The 17,848-nt window shown below is 31.7% G+C and overlaps 2 protein-coding genes across 4 annotated transcripts in view; one reads left to right on the top strand and one right to left on the bottom strand.

Annotated features, from left to right (window-relative positions):
• Positions 1-17,848, bottom strand: part of LOC149901505 (uncharacterized) — a 251,564-nt gene that overhangs the window by 214,416 nt on the left and 19,300 nt on the right. The gene's annotated exons all lie outside the window — the stretch shown is intronic.
• Positions 4,626-17,406, top strand: LOC149901506 (solute carrier family 22 member 1-like). Its single transcript, XM_090110802.1, has 8 exons — positions 4,626-4,906; positions 9,543-9,708; positions 10,956-11,136; positions 13,967-14,067; positions 14,333-14,484; positions 14,654-15,271; positions 15,947-16,128; positions 16,859-17,406. Exons 2-8 carry the CDS (start codon positions 9,551-9,553, stop codon positions 17,039-17,041), a joined length of 1,575 nt encoding a protein of 524 aa, XP_089966928.1. The 5' UTR covers positions 4,626-4,906; positions 9,543-9,550; the 3' UTR covers positions 17,042-17,406.

The following is a 17,848-nucleotide window of genomic DNA, read 5'->3' as shown; positions in this document are numbered from 1 at the left end:
AAAATATTATCTAATTAAGCTATGCGCTTTAAAAGCTCTACCGGTCACACAAAGCTTCATACAATCCATACTAATATTATAAATGCGAAAGTAACTCTGTCTGTCTGTCTGTTACTCAATCACGCCTAAACTACTGAACCAATTTTCATAAAATTTGTTATGGAGATATTTTGATACCCGAGAAAGGACATAGGTTACTTTTTATCCCGGGAAAATCACGCAATCCCGGAAATCCCACGGGAACGGGTTTTTCTTTGACTGCGCGGGCGAAGCCGCGGGCGGAAACCTAGTAATATAAATAAAACAACATTTAACAACACGTAAAGGCTCTGCCAAAAAGTTCTTCATAGAAAGCTACAACCGTCACATTAAACTATCGATAACATAAAAGCTTGTAACAGAAAGCTTCAATACAATAGTTTAAAAACAAATAAAATTATCCACAACGAAAAAGCTCTACCTAATTCGCTTTAACTCTACCAAGTATGTTTTAGAAAGCTTCAATACAATAGTAAAAAAATAATCTACAACGTAAAAGCTCTACCTGTAATATTGTTCCCAATGTGGCAAGCTGCCAACACTTAGGCGATAGTCCTTCGTCCTTGTCGGAGCAACGCCCTGCGCATACGCATCCGTGACGGAATGCTAGCCTATCTATTGTCACATCTAATAAAACAATTCTACTAATCATTACTATGATACAGGTTTTTGGTTTGTTGTGATATCAGGAAATTAGAAAACACGAAACGATTCGCATGTAAGACGCAGAAGTAAATGTATATAGCATATATAAATATTGTATTTTTACCTGAGTACCGGGCAGTATATTGTGTCGTTTATATATTTGCCATGTACAATTTTGCAACTTTGACAACCTTCTGCCGAAATAAATAATTAATAGATAATGTTTTTTTTTCATATTCTTTTTTATAGATTAGGCATTAGGCATATCCTATTAATATTATAAATGTGAAAGTTTGTATGGATGTATGGATGTTTGTTACTCTTTCACGCAAAAACTACTGAACCGATTACAATAAATTTGCTTCTAGAAGAAGTCTAATTGAATAAATAAATGTTTGAGTTTGAGTTTGAAAATGCGGGAGAAGCCGCGGGCGGAAAGCTAGTAAATTATATTCTAGTTAAAGTCACGAACCTATCTATAGTTCATTTCTTTATGTATAATCTATTACAAATTTATATTAAGACACAGATGACATCACGCAAATACATTATCTAACGAACAACAATGGTTTAGTTGTGTGTAACAGAGGTTCTGTATTTGCTGATAGCTTATCATTCAACGCTCGCCTTTCCAGTGGCCTCTGATTAATTATTTATTCATGATCTTAACTGTCTACAGAATGCTATAGCATATGTCAACATAAATAACTTCTATGTATTTGCCATAGATATTGATTTGTAAGTAGGCTCTTTATGTGTGCGTAAAGCCGGGTGTGTTACCTAAATTGCATTCAAAAAGTTAAAGGCCTTATAAGAATGAAACTTACAATATTTTAATATATGGCTTTTTACAAGTTTTTAATATATGTTTTAATAGGACAACTTTTCCGAAGCATTGTATTTCATAAAATATCATATTGTATGTAACTATGAGAAAAGCTTCAATGGGAATGTGATATGCTATTGAAGAATAAGTATGACCTCTTTTTGTATCGTCGTTATGAATAAAATATGTAATTCAAAATAAAATAATTATATTCGATATTACTATCAACAATCTAAACGCTGTCTTGCTTCGCAATAAAAGGCTGTATCAAATCAGCCATAATGGTGATAATCGCAAGGAAAATCATCATGAGATAGATCAGTGATCATTCTGCCTTTTACCTGTTATAAAATGCTATTTATCAAACAAATTCTCACGATATTAAAATAATATGAAGCGTTTGATTTTACACCTACCACATACCTACTATCATATTATTGGAACGACGACTCTACAAATCTCTACAAGTAATATAAATTAATAAAGTTTTAAACTCTCCCTGTCAAACTATAATAATAGATAATCAAATTAACAAACAATACTTAGTATTTTCTTGTGTTTGATTGTTTATTTCAATTTCCAAACAATACTTTTCTTAAAAAAACTCGTTTATAAAGCATTTGAATGCTATAAAAGTTTAAAACTTACAATTAAAACGAAATAATACGATTATACACATTCATATGATTATACCATTATACTAATCATATAACATAATGCATATATACACATTACACATATAATTTGTACAAACAGACGACTTTCTCAAGCTGACAGCTCACAGTTCACTCAAATGCATCATCAGTATGCACACGACTTGATTATCTTATCACATTTCTTGTTACACTACTGTTAATGTGCTTATAAGTAAATAATCAAGGAGTAACTGCAATTTTAAATCAGTTAATTGAAGATTGGTTAGTTTTTGTGTAGTAGAATATTTTTTGTTCGTAAATAAGTATGTGAAGTGTTTATGAGTTTTCATTAGATTAGAATCTATGCATATATCATATTATAATATATTATGTAAACCGTCACAATCAAGGACACAATATTATACTTACGTGATTTATATATTTCATCACCGATCAATCACATCGTGAACAAAAAAAGATCATGTGCCGAAGCACACGTGTCAGAACTGAAACTTCATTGGCAAGATTCAAAGATACCAAAATTGTGCCTAACTGACCTTGAAATTTCACTTAAAAAATATTCAATTAGAATGTTTTAAAATACCGATTAATTTAATAATAATTAATAAATTATTCACTTTCAATTAGAAAATAGCGTTATAGATAGAATACAATTAGTAAAATAGACACTAGAAACCTGCTAATTATCAAATATGTACTTGTATGCCATTAGTAATTACTTAATGACGTGTAAGTGGATAGAATTTATGTTTACTGCCAATTTTCTTCGATAAAAAGTAAGTATCCAAAAATATACCAAAATCAAACCAAACACGTCTTAAGTGAACGACACAATTATAAATAGTATTTTTAATTGTTTACCTTAAATCACACTTACTTATAGTTAAATGGAATGATCATATTTAAATTAACAAATTTAACAAACTTAAATTTTCTAAACAACGGCCTACTGAACAATTTTAAACTACTGTGGCTTATGCGATCTTATTATGCAATTTAAAGTGCAACCTCTCTTTCTATCTTTACTTATAATTTAAGTAATATATAAGGCTGAAGAGTTTGTTTGTTTGAACGCGCTTATCTCTGGAACTACTGAACCGTTTAAAAAATATTTTACCGCCGTATATATAAATGATGAGTGCTATAGGCTATAATGTACAACGAGTGAAGTCGAGGCGAACCACTAGTTTCAATATAAACTGCAATATTATAGCTTCCCCACTCCATCCTCTAAATTCAAAAAGATTCTCAAATATGTCTCAACAGTGTCGACCGATCCACCATGTGTTACGAAATAACTAGATCGTAAGTGATTATTCAATTATTCAAAACCGGAGATTAAGTAGCTGCTGCCCACGCGTAAACGTTTTAAAAACAGTTTACCGAACGTATTTATGAAGTACTTAGTTTTTATTAAGAGAAATGGTATTTAAGAAATAATAGGTACGTGTTTAATGGCAGAGAAACTGTCAACTGTTATTGATAATTCTAGTGTTACATTAAAATATTGTCAATTTTCAACAATTTAAAAAAAACCGGGAATAATAATTAAATTTTCAATAGCATACCTTAATGGAGATAGGACTTATAACCATCTGAATACATGCTTATAATAGAATTAAAATAACTGGAATAAATTACAAGAACATAATTAAACATTTATTTTAAAGTCTCGGTAGAGCAAACTTCGGTAAATATTCAATTGGCGGTATTTTATACGTTTTCAAAAATAATGAAAATAAACATAAATAAACGGGTGTGCTACGACTAAAACTTTCATTACGTGTGTGTAATACATTTGTAAATGTGTAAAATTAAAAAATTCACCATTTTTTATAAAACTTAAATATATTTAAACGATATATATTAAATTCGTTCAACAAACAAACCGCCATAATTTAATCGATTTAACACCAAAAGTTAAATTTTATCTAAACTCTTATGAAGGTTATTTACTTATTCCTTCCTATCTTTAATTTATAGCGACTTCTTTAATACTTTGTTGCGTTAACTACACAATATGTTAAACGTTGAAATGTCCTCTACATTGACATAAAATTCAATTGGTTCCGTATAATATATTATTTAAAATTATTAGTTTACAATACCATACATATATGTAGATATTCGATAGTAGGTATACAATATCGTTAAGTTAGTTAATGTCTAATGATTGTAAAATATGTAAGAGGTTTCTTATATGGTTCTTCTTTTAATGGTGGAAAGTTGTAGTTATTGATATTCATTATCCACAGAGAAGTATTTACCATCTATAAGTTAGCAATTAGCCTAATATACCTTGAATGATTAGAAATATTAGAAGTTTTCAATGGAAAAATCTCAAAAAAAAGCGCAGAAAACTTCGATATAACTGTTTCTACTAGACCCAAAACATTTATACAATCTACACATATAAGGACATTTCCAAACAAAATAAAAAAATCACCCACACCCCGTTTTTAAAAAACCAGTTGATCACTAAACATTATCATAATTTGCCTATAACACCATTAAACACAGATAAGTCGTACCTGTCAGCCAGACAGCACCGCTCCGCTCGTATTGTAGTTTCATTCAAAATCAACAAAAACATACATACATCCCACCTGACATTATCTACTTGAGGCAGTTAACAGTTAACACACGACCATTGAAAGAGCATTGTGAACCACGTTGTGATGTGATGCGTGAATTCTTAAAGGATCTGTTTTAACAATTTTGGATTGCGAACTTGAAGAAGGTAAGGGAATTTGAATATATTGTATTGAAGAATAGGCATTTTTAAAGATGCATTGTCCAATTGAACTTAATATTTGATTGCTTAAAGAATTTGGCATAGTAATGGTATATGTTAGTTGAACATAATCCTTCTATAGAACACGATTTTTTCGCTTCTGCAAGTTTGTAGACTATCGCTAAGGCAAATATTATGAACTCTTAATATTGGTATAGTACACATTCTTAACTGCACTTTGAAAAATTGTAATTTGTAACAAATTGTTGCTATCTGATTATCTCGTTTCAATCATAAAAATAGTACAAAAAAGAATATATCGTTTTCATTGCAATTAACATATTAATTATATACATAAATATACAGGTCAAAGATATTTGGCTTTAAAAGTAATGTTATTACGATAATAAGAATTAGTTTTAACGCAACAGCTTGTATCTATAGTATCTAGTATCAAAGGTATTAATTTTCAATGACGTTACAAATGTGATGAAATACGACACCTATAGTATTAACATATTTAACCTGCGGGTTTTTCCACGATAGGTTTAATTATAATCATATCTTATTTAATAAAATGTAAGGTGATTATTTTTTAATATTTAAATAATACTAATAACTTTTTTTTGTAATTTTAAGTCTGTAATGCAACACCAGCTTAAATGTAATCCTCCTAAATTTTCGGGTTGTCTAGCAGAAATCGCTTACAGCGATAAGACCGCCCTCAGTACATGATTATTGTATAGCTCTTAGTTTCTAATCCTGTATTTAGCGTGCAATAAAGAATTTTTCATTCAACTTTTTATCGTACAATTAACTAGTTCTTTCTCTCTAATAATATTAATCTTGATCTATCTGAATACAAAATTTAATCAAAAAATGTTAAGCTGTTCACTTATCATCGAAATAAACATACAAAGTTTGACTTAAACTTTGTTTGATAAGATGATAAAATAAATAATTTATGGCAAATATTAACGACATCGTGTGTGCCTTAGATCATTAAGTAATGGATAACACACGCAGGCGTTTCCCCTTTTGCCGAGGTATAAGATTATTCGAATCGAAAAATCTTATGCTTTCATAAAAACTACTTGCGTAATCGATTACGAACACTCTGCGTATTCGTAAAACATCGAAAGGACGTCTGCGAGTGCTCCGCTAAAAATGCCGTTTTGCACAGTCAAGGCTTGCAGAAGCAATTCAAACATGTCGAATATTAAAAAAGATGGAATAACCTTTCATTTGTGTATATTTTTTTATTTTTTTAACGTACATTTCTAATTAAATGCAATTTCTAATAATCGTCGATGTATCGTTTAGCGATATGATCAAGGCAAATAATCGAGTCATGTGTGTACTCGATCATTGATGCGGCCTCACGAGACTATCATGGAAAGAAAATATACAAATTTAATCTTTATGAACTAAGAGATAAAGTTGAATTTAAAACGCGATATTGAACCGCACTCCCCACGAGACTATAAAGTGATGTAGCGAGACTATCTTGAAGAGAAATTCAAATTTAATCTTTATGAACTTAGTGATAGAGTTGAATTTAAAAACTCGTCGCTTAAAAGGTCGTTAATTTTTACGACTTTCTTAGTGACGGACTGCTTTTAACTTGAACGTCGATAAAAAAATATTTTTCTAAGTATAATTTGAAATGAGATGAGAATTAATCTTTATTATATTAAAATTTTACACAACTGCATAAAAAGGAGTATAATGTTTATTTTGTAAGTCTTGTATATATTTATTAAAATTTACGCTCGGTTACTTTTAACTGGCAGAACATTTTAATGGTACGGAACCCTTCGTGCGCGAGTCCGACTCGCATTTAGCCGTTTTTTTTGTAATGTTAATCTTGTAACCTTTCTATTATGTAATCTATACTAATATTATAAAGCTGAAGAGTTTGTTTGTTTGTTTGTTTGTTTGAACGCGCTATTCTCGGGAACTACTGGTCCGATTTGAAAAATTCTCTCGGTGTTAGATAGCCCATTTATCGAGGAAGGTATATATCATCACGCTACGACCAACAGGAGTGGAGCCACGGGGGTGAAACCGCGCGGAGCAGCTACTTTATTTATGTATGTACGAATATTGCGTATATTTCAGATTTACAAAAAATCCTGCTTTAAGGCTAAGGTGGATTGAATGCTGTGGGAGAAAATCAGAATGGACACCTCGGTACAGAAATAATAAAAATTTCTGGACCGATATTTATTTTATTGAATATATTATGTGATGTGTTGAATAAATACATATTCAAATACAAATAAAATGGCGTTTTATTGTTTTTTCGTATGCATATAATAATGATGAAAACGTTACAAATGACCTGTGTAGTATTTTTTATGAATATAATATTAATGTTATTTCTAATTTCAACAAAATTATTATTTTTGTAATATCGATATGGTTACAACTTACATCCCTTTAGAGCGATTGTATTATTACGTATATGTACACATATTTTTCTGTGTAATCGATGTATGTGTGCAAAAACATGCTAGTCTGTCAATTTTGTAATAGTTTGAGTTTGTAAAGACACAAATTATTTTTGTGAATGTGTGATTGTGTTTCAAAGTGTGAGTTACCCTCCCCGCACCAAAACCGGCAGAAAGTTTAGTTAGAACATTTGCCAGCGTGCTCCATCCATTACTTAATGATCTAAGGTGTGTGCACATCATAGGTGCGCATAAAACAGTAATTTACAGTGTTCTTTATAGTTTGAGATAATTTTGGACCACACAAAATCAATAATTTTATTAATCACCAGATATTAATACCAGTCACACCTGTTTTTTAACCTCTTTGAGGAAAATGCTGATAATTTTACGACAAGACTTGGCAATATTCTGCATTCATAATAATAAAAATTTGGAAAATCCAAAAGTGCACGCCTCATAATTTTTTTTTAATAAATATTTATTAATTATTATTTTTGTTTATTTAATAACAATTAAACCACATCGAATCAGACCCTGAAAAATGAAAGGGTTCTATTCCTGAGCATACTCAAGCGTAAGAGAAAAAAAAAGACTCGATTAGTAAAGTATTTCGGTCGCTATCGTGTTAACAAGAAAAAGGATCCGCACATACAGACACACGGACGTCCAAGACAGAACTTTTTTAAACTGTTTTTTAACCAGTTTAAATAACAAAAATGACATCAAAAATATCATGAACGTTAAAAATAGTGTTTTTTCTTAATATGTGTGTGTATGTATTATCTTACAAGTGCAATGTATGATACATAAATACATTTTAAGTTTGAAAAATCAGATGTTTTGCGCGAAGTGACAGTAGTACCCACCTCAACGCTTCGCTTATGAGGCGTGCAATATGTTACACTTGTTGTGTTATGTTATGTATAATTGTATGCATCTATTAAATTATATACATAGTTATTGAGTTGTTAATTATAATGTATGGTTATTTTTCAACACAATAAATTGTCTCTATCATCTAAATTCTAAAGTACTAAAATCATGTATTTTTGCCACAGAACGAAATAGGATTTTATACAAAAATATTTAATGACCTATTGGAATATCTAAGAGTATACACACGATGTGAAACTAATTTATTGCTTTACATACTTTATAAAACTCTTAATATACGAGTAATAAAATATAGAACCTTCAAATTATACATACTCTACTAACATTGTGCTGGTGGTTTCGCCCGCGTAGTAAAAAAAACCCGCATATGTAGGTCCCATTTCCGGCAGAAAACCTAAGTACTTTCTCAGGTCTCAAGCTATCTCTGTACCAAATTTCATCCAAATCAGTTAAGTAGTTGAGGCGTAAAGAAGAGACACATATACAGACTTACTTTTGCATTTGATTTATAATTTTTTCATTTGTTGGTGGCGTATAGTATGAGTTATTTGTAATGAAGTTATGTTACGTTTTTTTGCAAGCATATGTGAAATGGTATGTTAATACCAATTCACAGAATATGCTAAGTATCAATTTTCGCACACAAAAACCATTTACATTTATTTCTAATTAATTAACTAACTGAGCAACATCATTTTGTCAGCTATTAATTGTTAGCAAGAAGATTAAATAATAAATTACCGAATTTAATGAGTAATTAGTTTCAATTAAATACATTTTAATTCAGTTGTAATTGTGCGTTACATGAATTAAAATGTTGGTAACTTTTTAAATAAATTTACATATTTAAATTGAAAATGTAACATCCTTTTGGCGCGCTTTCACTGCCTCCATCGACTCTACATTACTACATTTTCGGCGTGATAGAAAAAGTTCGTCGTTACGTCTATAATATATTGATGAATATAATCTTAATTTTATCAAACAAATAATATAAAGTTCATAGCAGATAATCGAATTTTCTAAAAAATAGAAGGAGAAGGTATTCCTATCTATCCTATTATACATAAATTATTGTAAAGTCGCATATAAATCCGTTTAGTACATAACTAGAGTGACTGAATAACTAACAAACATCCAATTTATACCTGATGCCCTGTTAAAAAACATTTTATTCTTTAGTGACGATTCAAAAGCACTCCTAAACCATTTGTTACTATGTACTCCACCATATCTAGCAAAAAAATTCATTTTAAAGATGTCTACTTGAATAAATAAATATCAAATCGCAGGTACCACGATGAGCGAGGACAAAGTCCAGCTGGACTCCGTGCTGGGCACCCTGGGGGCCTTCGGGAGACACCAGCTCATCACCATGTGTATGCTGGCGCTGGTCTACGCGACTAATTCTATGTATAATGTCAACTATGTGTTTGCGGTCGAGGATGTTAATTATAGGTGAGATTCTGTGGTAATAATCATATTAAAATATACTTAAACATTTTGAATTTGTTATACGAATATTATTAAATTTTAGTTGTTATTTTACTTTGATTAACTACATTAGGTAAATATAAATACATATACAATACGTTTTACCTACATTTAATATTCTTTAAACTTTATATATAGTCTTAAGAACATTAAATTTAGGCGAAACGCTTAAATTTCTTATGTAGAGGAAATAGATAATAATACTTTTCTTTCTATTTTTATATTTATAATCATTCAATTCTCAATATAGATTAGGTAAATTACTTAAATATTAGGTCTTAAAATAGTACCATAAAAGACTACATGAAATTTTATTTTTAACGTAGGCAGAGAAGATATATATTATAGTTATAATAATCATAAATAAGATAAAATTTTATTATATGTATAACAGGCTTAAGAAGATTAAATCCGAATTATCAGGTTCTTATTATTTCGTTACCCAATTCATTTGAACCAGTCTTAAAATTTTTATGACATTTTTATAGCTACTTTATAAGTCATTTGGAATTTAAATTTAAGTATTAATTCTGTTCTGTGTAGTTAAAATCTATTAAATACATATTTACATAAAGGGTCATATATTCAATAAATTTTGACATCAGTTTTATTGCTTTTTATGTTTATTTTAATTCATTGTAATAGAATTTAACAAATACAAGCTTACATCATGTAACTGTTAAAGTAATAAAACTGGTGTAACACATTGAGGTATTATTACTACGTATAGAGAGGACACCATGAACAAAATCTGTGCGACAATCACCTCGGTGCAGGGCGCGCGTGGGGCGGCATGTTAGTCATAGATATAAGCGATGTTTGAGACGCTTAGCTCTAACTCATGTTACAAATAGTGTAGTACCAATGCCCTCTCTAGTACGTAGTACATAGTAACTCAATGGTGTAACATTAAATTTAACACCGAGCTTTAATTAAGTAGCATTAAAATATACTAGAATATGCAATTCGATCTTAAAGTAGCAGCATTGATATCCATAGATATAATTTAATTTTGAGTTTTAAAGCATTTAATGCAATTTAGTAATTATTTTTCGTACCTGTGTTACAAAGGTGCATTAGTACCATTATTATTTTCCTGAATTATGCTATAATCGTCAGGTTCATTCTTTAAAATGTAGTAAAGTACTTCATATCTCTTTTAAATTATAAGTAAAATAATATTTAAACAATTTCTTTTTTTACTTTAATAGATGCAGGATCCCAGAATGCGACAAGTCAGGCTCGTTCGAGGCCCCCTGGCTGACCCCGGGAGAGGACATTAAGCAGTGCCACAGATACCCCCCTCTCGACCACTGTAACGGCCAGAACACCAATGTATCTGAAGTTTGTACAGAGTGGCTGTATGATATACCAGATAGTTTTGTTGCGGAAGTAAGTGCTTATATCTTATTTAGTATATCAAAGTCAATGACGAGTGAAAAATACGGTTTATCTTATCGATAACTTATAGTTGTTTATTATATTACAACAACATGTATTAAAAATAATTCTCAACTTTCTCTCTTTGGTTGCGTTTTTCATCTTTCAGCTTCAGTTTTTCACTTTTCAGCTATGAAAAAACTAATTGAGCTACTTTCAAATACACAGCTGTCATTTCCATTCGGTATGTGTGATTAACTCTGTGATTAATTGATTAACAATATTAAATAATTTACAACCGATTACTTAATTTACCGATGACTCTAAGATAGTGATTAAATACCAATTACGTGCGTCTAAATATAATATTTATGACTTATTGGAAATTCTAAAATGATCTTAGATGTTGCTATTAACATTAATTATTGAATGAATCCCTATTTATTATCTTCTTAACATCGTTCATTATGCAATGATGTATTATGGCTTTCCCTTTAATTAATGGGAAAGTACATACTGTAGTACATACAGTTAAAGGCAATAATATGATAGCTAATATATTGTATAAGTGAAGTCCCATGTCCCCTAGTGGGGTAAGGGGCAGATGCATTATACATCTGTTTCACTGATCGATTTTCTTTAGGGACAAGTAGGTGATCAGCCTTCTGTGTCCTACCAGACCGAGACAAATTTTTTTTTCTTCGTCTCCACCGGGAATCGAACCCAGGACACCTCAGTGCTACGCTCACGCGTCAACCACTGTAGAAAGGAGGCGGTCAATATATTGTTTACTATTTATAAAATATTATGTAACTAAGAATGTAATTGTTTGAAAATGTAATTGTTAAGAATGTAATTCTGTGTTAAATACCGTACTACGACGATTTGTTGTAAAGTATATTCATATTATGTTGTTACGAGTTTATCTGAAAGCTTTATTGGCACAAGCAAAGCCGCGGCCGGAAGCTACTTAACAAAATAAATAAATATTGTGTGTTCTAACGTAAACAAGTTTTTACAATGTTGTATTAATAAACAAGATAAGCTAACACTGTACTATATTTAAATTTATCCTCATAATTTTATTTAATACTAATATTTGTATTACTACATACATAAGTAAATTTTGGCCGCATTATATGTACAAACATATTAAAATATGCATTTTGTATCAAATTGAGTTGCTATCACGGTATCAGAAGATTATAATATTAATACATAATATATCTATTGACTACATAATTTTACATTAAGTGACGATCGCAAGAGACATTTTTATCGTATGTATATTTACATAATAATAGGTAAGTATGTTATTAATGGTACAATCGAATTATCGTATACACCTCATTTCATAAAACTCCCTTCTAACAGGCGGTCCGCGGTCTCAAATTAGCATAGTTATGTTTCCAGTCACGACTTGCATCCATTTACGAAATTATCACGTTATTGTGATGCAATTATACTGAAAGCGGATAAAGTGTATAATAATAGATCGGGTTTGGTTTATGAGATGAGCAATGAGGCAAAAATAAACATATTGGGATTTTAACGTGATTACGGATTTAAACGATAACATTATGATCGAAAGCTTTTAAGTTTTAACGATGTTAATCTTATAGAATGCAATAAGTTTTGGATTAAATATTTAAACGGTCAGTAATCTAGTCATTGGAGCATAACAGTGAACTCACTAAGAATCATCCTTCAACTTACAAAATAATTAGGTACCTACTCATTTTTAAACACTACTTAAAATGTCATAAATTTAAATTTAGGTAATCTATTATATTTTATAGCTCTCCCAAAATTTCCTTGATTGGAAAAGAAATTATGGCCTTTATCATTCCATATAATATAAATTTACTATTAAGTACATAATTATAAAATATAAATGAAACTGATTTCCACTAGATATCTATACCTAAATTCAAGGTGTATTCACTATAGAAGCTAGATCAGTTACTTGGATAATAAAAATAAAGAGTTCCAGAACAAGACCGTTTATTTACGTTCGCTTCTGATACCGGTCAATGCGCAATTTGCATACTTTTACGCTTTCGGGTTTGTTCCTCTTGTATCCAATTAATAAGTAAATCGATAAATATAAATTTTTACGGCACAAGAAAAAGTAAATATCATTTTTTCGACTGATTTCTTAGTTTCATAATCAATTGAATGCTGCTTTCATAATTAATAGTTATGTGCACAAAAATTGTAATAAGTATGAAATGTGGAGGACAACAAGAAGAAAATATATTTTTCCAGAATTCAAGACGAACTCTACGAAAAAAAATTATGAGTTTAAAAATTGTAAATATCGATATAAATTATCGTTGAAAGTCACTACAAAGGTCCAAGCGGAGTAAAGCTGCAAGGAATCTAGCTTGTTTAATAAAAACGGATAAAATCTCACAGGAATGCGTATATGTTTCCGCTTGATTTCATTGCTGCGTCCATTAATTTTATTACATTATTCGATATTTTATGTAACTTGTTTAGTAATGACGTCATTTATGTCTAAATCACCACAAATTAAGAGCGCATTCACTATTAATAACGCATAATTATAAAACAACTTTATTTATTTAGTCACTAGAAATAATATACATATTTTTAATTTTTAATTCCACTACCTAAATAAAACAATTAAAAAACATAAAAATTCAACAGGTTACAACGCTTTCTTTTAGTGTCCTCCATATTAAATTTCAACTGAAACTTTGCCTTCAAATTTCAGCGGTCGGTTTCAGATATGGTTTCAGATATCGACTTCAAAATTGAGTTGTAGGATTTCACCCAAACAAGTTAATAAAAAGCTTGTAAAAATTGTTCTTCACAGTTTGGGCTTGCATGTGAAGACTGGAAGCCTCCCCTGGTGGGAACTGTTCACAGCTTCGGAGCGATGGTGGGGCTTTTGGTTCAAGGACAAATTTCTGACAGGTACGTTTGTGGATTTATCACGCGGAAACTACTGGACGGATTTTGATGATACTTTGCAAAGATGTAGCTTATGTACTAATAATATACTTATAATCAAAAAATACTTGCCTTTGCACGCTGAAGTGCGTTGCCCAACTAGTCTCTAACATAAATTCTGAATCACAAATGCCTAACTCCATTCACTCTACATTTTAATATTTATACTTTGAAGATTTATTTATTTGTATAAGCTTACTTATTAAAGAAAACGTAAGTTATATTTCAGATTCGGTCGCAAAACCGCAGCCGTATTTGCTGGTACCATGGGAGCGGTGCTTGGTATCACCAAGAGCTTCGCCACATCTTTTTGGGTGTACATTGTTTTAGAAGGGCTAGAAGCGGCAATCGGTGACGCTCTGTCACCTATGTTCATGTTAAGTAAGTGAAGTGTGATGATATTTGTTCTTGTTTTCGTTTCATTTCAATTAAAATATACTCCACTTGTTTTTTTTTCTATTAGTAAAAATACATAATTCTTTAAATATCCAACTGTTATGGTTTTTAGTAACATATTTCATACTTTATTGACAGTTAAACATGTTCCCAGGTATAGAAATAGTTGAAAAGAGACGCGCAGTGCTCTTCCAAATGATCCTGCTCAACTGCTACACAGGAGGTTTGATAATCATGCCCTTCATAGCCTGGGCGGTGCCCTACTGGCGGCATTTCCTTCGAGTTATATACGCACCAACCCTGATTATCCTCACCTACTCCTTCTACCTAGACGAGAGCATCCGTTGGCTTTTCAGCAAAGGCGAGAAACAAAAGGGGATCAAACTCATAGAAAAGATCGCGAAACGAAACAAAGTGAAAGTCGATAAGATACTCCTAACCAAGCTGGATTACATTGACGAAGAAAAATCTACGAAGTACAGCGACAGAAAGTTGCTGATAAAAACATTTAAGTCCAGGATAATGATGCAACGATTCCTCGTGTGCATGGTGTGGTGGCTGACAATCACGCTGATCAACTACGGCATGATGATCAGCTCCGTGCTCATAGATGGAAACAAATATATTAATTTCGCGTTATTAATGTTGATGGATATACCAGCGAATGTATTTTACTGGCTTGCGCTATCAAAGTATAAGAGAAAACTTCCTTTAATTGCTTCGTTTATTGTCGGCGGCTTATTCTGCATCTCGCAACCGTTTATGCCCAAAGGTACTAAAAGTTAATGATATCTATTTGATTCAGTAATTACAGTAATAGTGGATAGTATCTTGATTGCATTAATTAGATGTGGTAATAGCCCACTAAAGTGATGTTAAGCAATTTAATCCTATCCTTTTTAATCGAATCTCTGTACTTGGTTACCGGTTAATTATTGTTTCATCCACTATAGCTTTACTATCAAATTCACTATTTATGACATTAAACTACACACTTAATTTTTGAAGTGAAAACTTCTTTAGCGGCGTTGAGCACTTTTTCTGTAATGGGTATAAAATCTTAAACTCGCGTCAGGACACGTGACCTGATCGAAAAAGCGTAAGACGGATGGGTATCAAACATGCTCAACGTTAATAATCAAGTTTTCACTTCTGCCGGCACTCCCGGAGTGCTTCCCGTCTTTTTTTTTAAATGGAGAGTGAACTAGCATTTTTCATTCATCATCATCATCATCATTCATTTAAATTTTAAACATATTTAAATCATATTCCGTTTCAAATGCTGTTAGAATACCTTTTGGATTTGCGTTACTCGACAATTATTAAAGCGACCAAGTTTCCCGACAGCTTTGCTATTTACCAACGTTATTATACCGCCCCATTCCAGTCCATCCTAACAGGATTTGCAACCTAGACGAGGTGATATTAACTTTTCTCCCATTCCCAGGCTACGCATGGCTCGGCCTGCTGCTCTTCATGGCATTCGAGACGCTGGCCACCTTCTCGTACAACATAGTGTACATGTACACGTCGGAGCTGTTCCCCACCTACACTCGAAACTCGATGCACGCCATATGCTCTGCTATTGGTCGAGTTGGGTCGTTGTTGGCGCCTCAGACACCGTTGCTCGTAAGTTGTGGTTTTTCCGTTTTTTGATTTTCAATTCGTAGCAAATTTTTTGTGTAGAGATTGTCTAATCTAAAAATGAACGCCCCTCCACTAAACTTAATTGTTTCAATGTGTGAGGACAAATAATTATTGAACCACTTTATATGTGTGCGCGCGTCGATTCTACTGCAAACTTTGACACTCGCGCACTGATTTGTCAACTAATCGGGCGATCAGTTCAGGTGCCTAGCATTGTATGGCGGGGAGAGCGCGCTATGTACGGAATGACACGTCCGTTCTGTCGTGCATCGCGTCATTTATGCACTAGTTGGCCAACTGGTCCTGTCATTCGGGCATGGACGGTACTGGAGGACTGAACGACCAATGAGGCAGACCAATTTGTGTGTATTGCGTCTATACACGTACTTTGAATGTGAGCGTAAACACAGTGGAGGGGCGTTCATTTTTAGATTAGACAATCTCTACCAGGTTTTTAATTTATATGTATACATTCTTTAATTATTTATTTTATTGGTAGGTGTACTGGCAAATTATGCTCTACTTTTTGTTAATTTCTATTGGATTTTTTGTTTTAATTTCTTTTCTGAAAGTATTGGGTATCCCATAAATCTAAATCAATGTTAGATACTTATTACGAATTTGCGACGTCCCTGCCAACAATTCTACATAACAATCGCCTTAACGTCTAAATTGGACAATGGACAATCAACCAACTAATTTTACTTTTCAGATGGCCTACTGGTCTGGACTACCAGCGTTAATATTCGGGCTATCCTCCCTTCTCTCTGGAGCCCTCACCCTCTTTATGCCAGAGACTGCCAACTCCCAACTACCGGACACCGTGCTTGAGGCAGAGGCGATTGGATTGAAGAAGGCTCCGGCGCTGAGAGAAGAACTAAAGGGTCTTACGTAGATCTGATTGTGTTAGATAGTAAATTGTACAGAGTGTGTCTTTTGATATAAGTGATTTATATGGAATTAGATCAATAGTGAGTGTAGATGAGGTTGCATGTAAACGATTATTTCATTTATCAATGAAAACTTGATTAATTATGGTATGCTTTTTTATAAGAATTTTTGTTTTCGTTGTGAATCTTTGGAGATAAGATGTATATTATGTTATTCACGAATAATAATTTAGAAATAATAAATAACAATGAAAAGTTATATGTATATCTTATTCTTCATTGTTCTATTTTTTCGTAATTCAAGTTACATATTATTTTGAACTGCCAATATAATCATGTACATAGAAATATTTTTATACTACATTTAAGTCACTAATTAATAAGAGAAATTATAATAAGTTTATAAGTAATAATAGTACGAAACTACTTCCTCAACTTGTAAATATCGAATTTTATTGTAAATTATATGAAATAAAAGTTACTATAATAAAAGTGTGTTATTTTATTCTTCCATGAAGAGGTATAATGTAGACAATATTCAATTGACATTACGTACTAGCTGTGCCTTGCGGTTTTACCCGCACTGCTCTGCTCTTATAAGTCTTAGACCTCCTCCTCGATAATTGGCATATCTAACACCGAAATAATTTTTCAAATTGGAGCAGTAGTTTCTGAGATTAGTGCGTTTAACCAAACAAACTCTTCAGCTTCATTCTATTAGAATCTAAGTAGATAAAAAAGCAATGGTTTATTCAACTCAGCCCACACAGATTACGACTAAAACTCAAAACGACTGAGCTTTTAAAAAAGCT

The sequence above is a fragment of the Colias eurytheme genome, chromosome 16 (assembly GCF_061535395.1).
Source record: "Colias eurytheme isolate Ceu_HAF_F1 chromosome 16, ilColEury1 Martin Lab GWU primary, whole genome shotgun sequence".
In the NCBI taxonomy this organism is placed as follows: domain Eukaryota; kingdom Metazoa; phylum Arthropoda; class Insecta; order Lepidoptera; family Pieridae; genus Colias; species Colias eurytheme.
The sequence above is the reverse complement of the archived record's forward strand: the minus strand, read 5'-3'. Positions and strand labels throughout refer to the sequence as shown.

Coding starts and splice junctions, on each gene's coding strand:
- LOC149901506 (XM_090110802.1), top strand. CDS start 9,551: ATGAGCGAGGACAAAGTCCAGCTGGACTCCGTGCTGGGCACCCTGGGG. Junction 9,709..10,955: donor GTCGAGGATGTTAATTATAG/GTGAGATTCTGT, acceptor TTACTTTAATAG/ATGCAGGATCCCAGAATGCG. Junction 11,137..13,966: donor CAGATAGTTTTGTTGCGGAA/GTAAGTGCTTAT, acceptor TGTTCTTCACAG/TTTGGGCTTGCATGTGAAGA.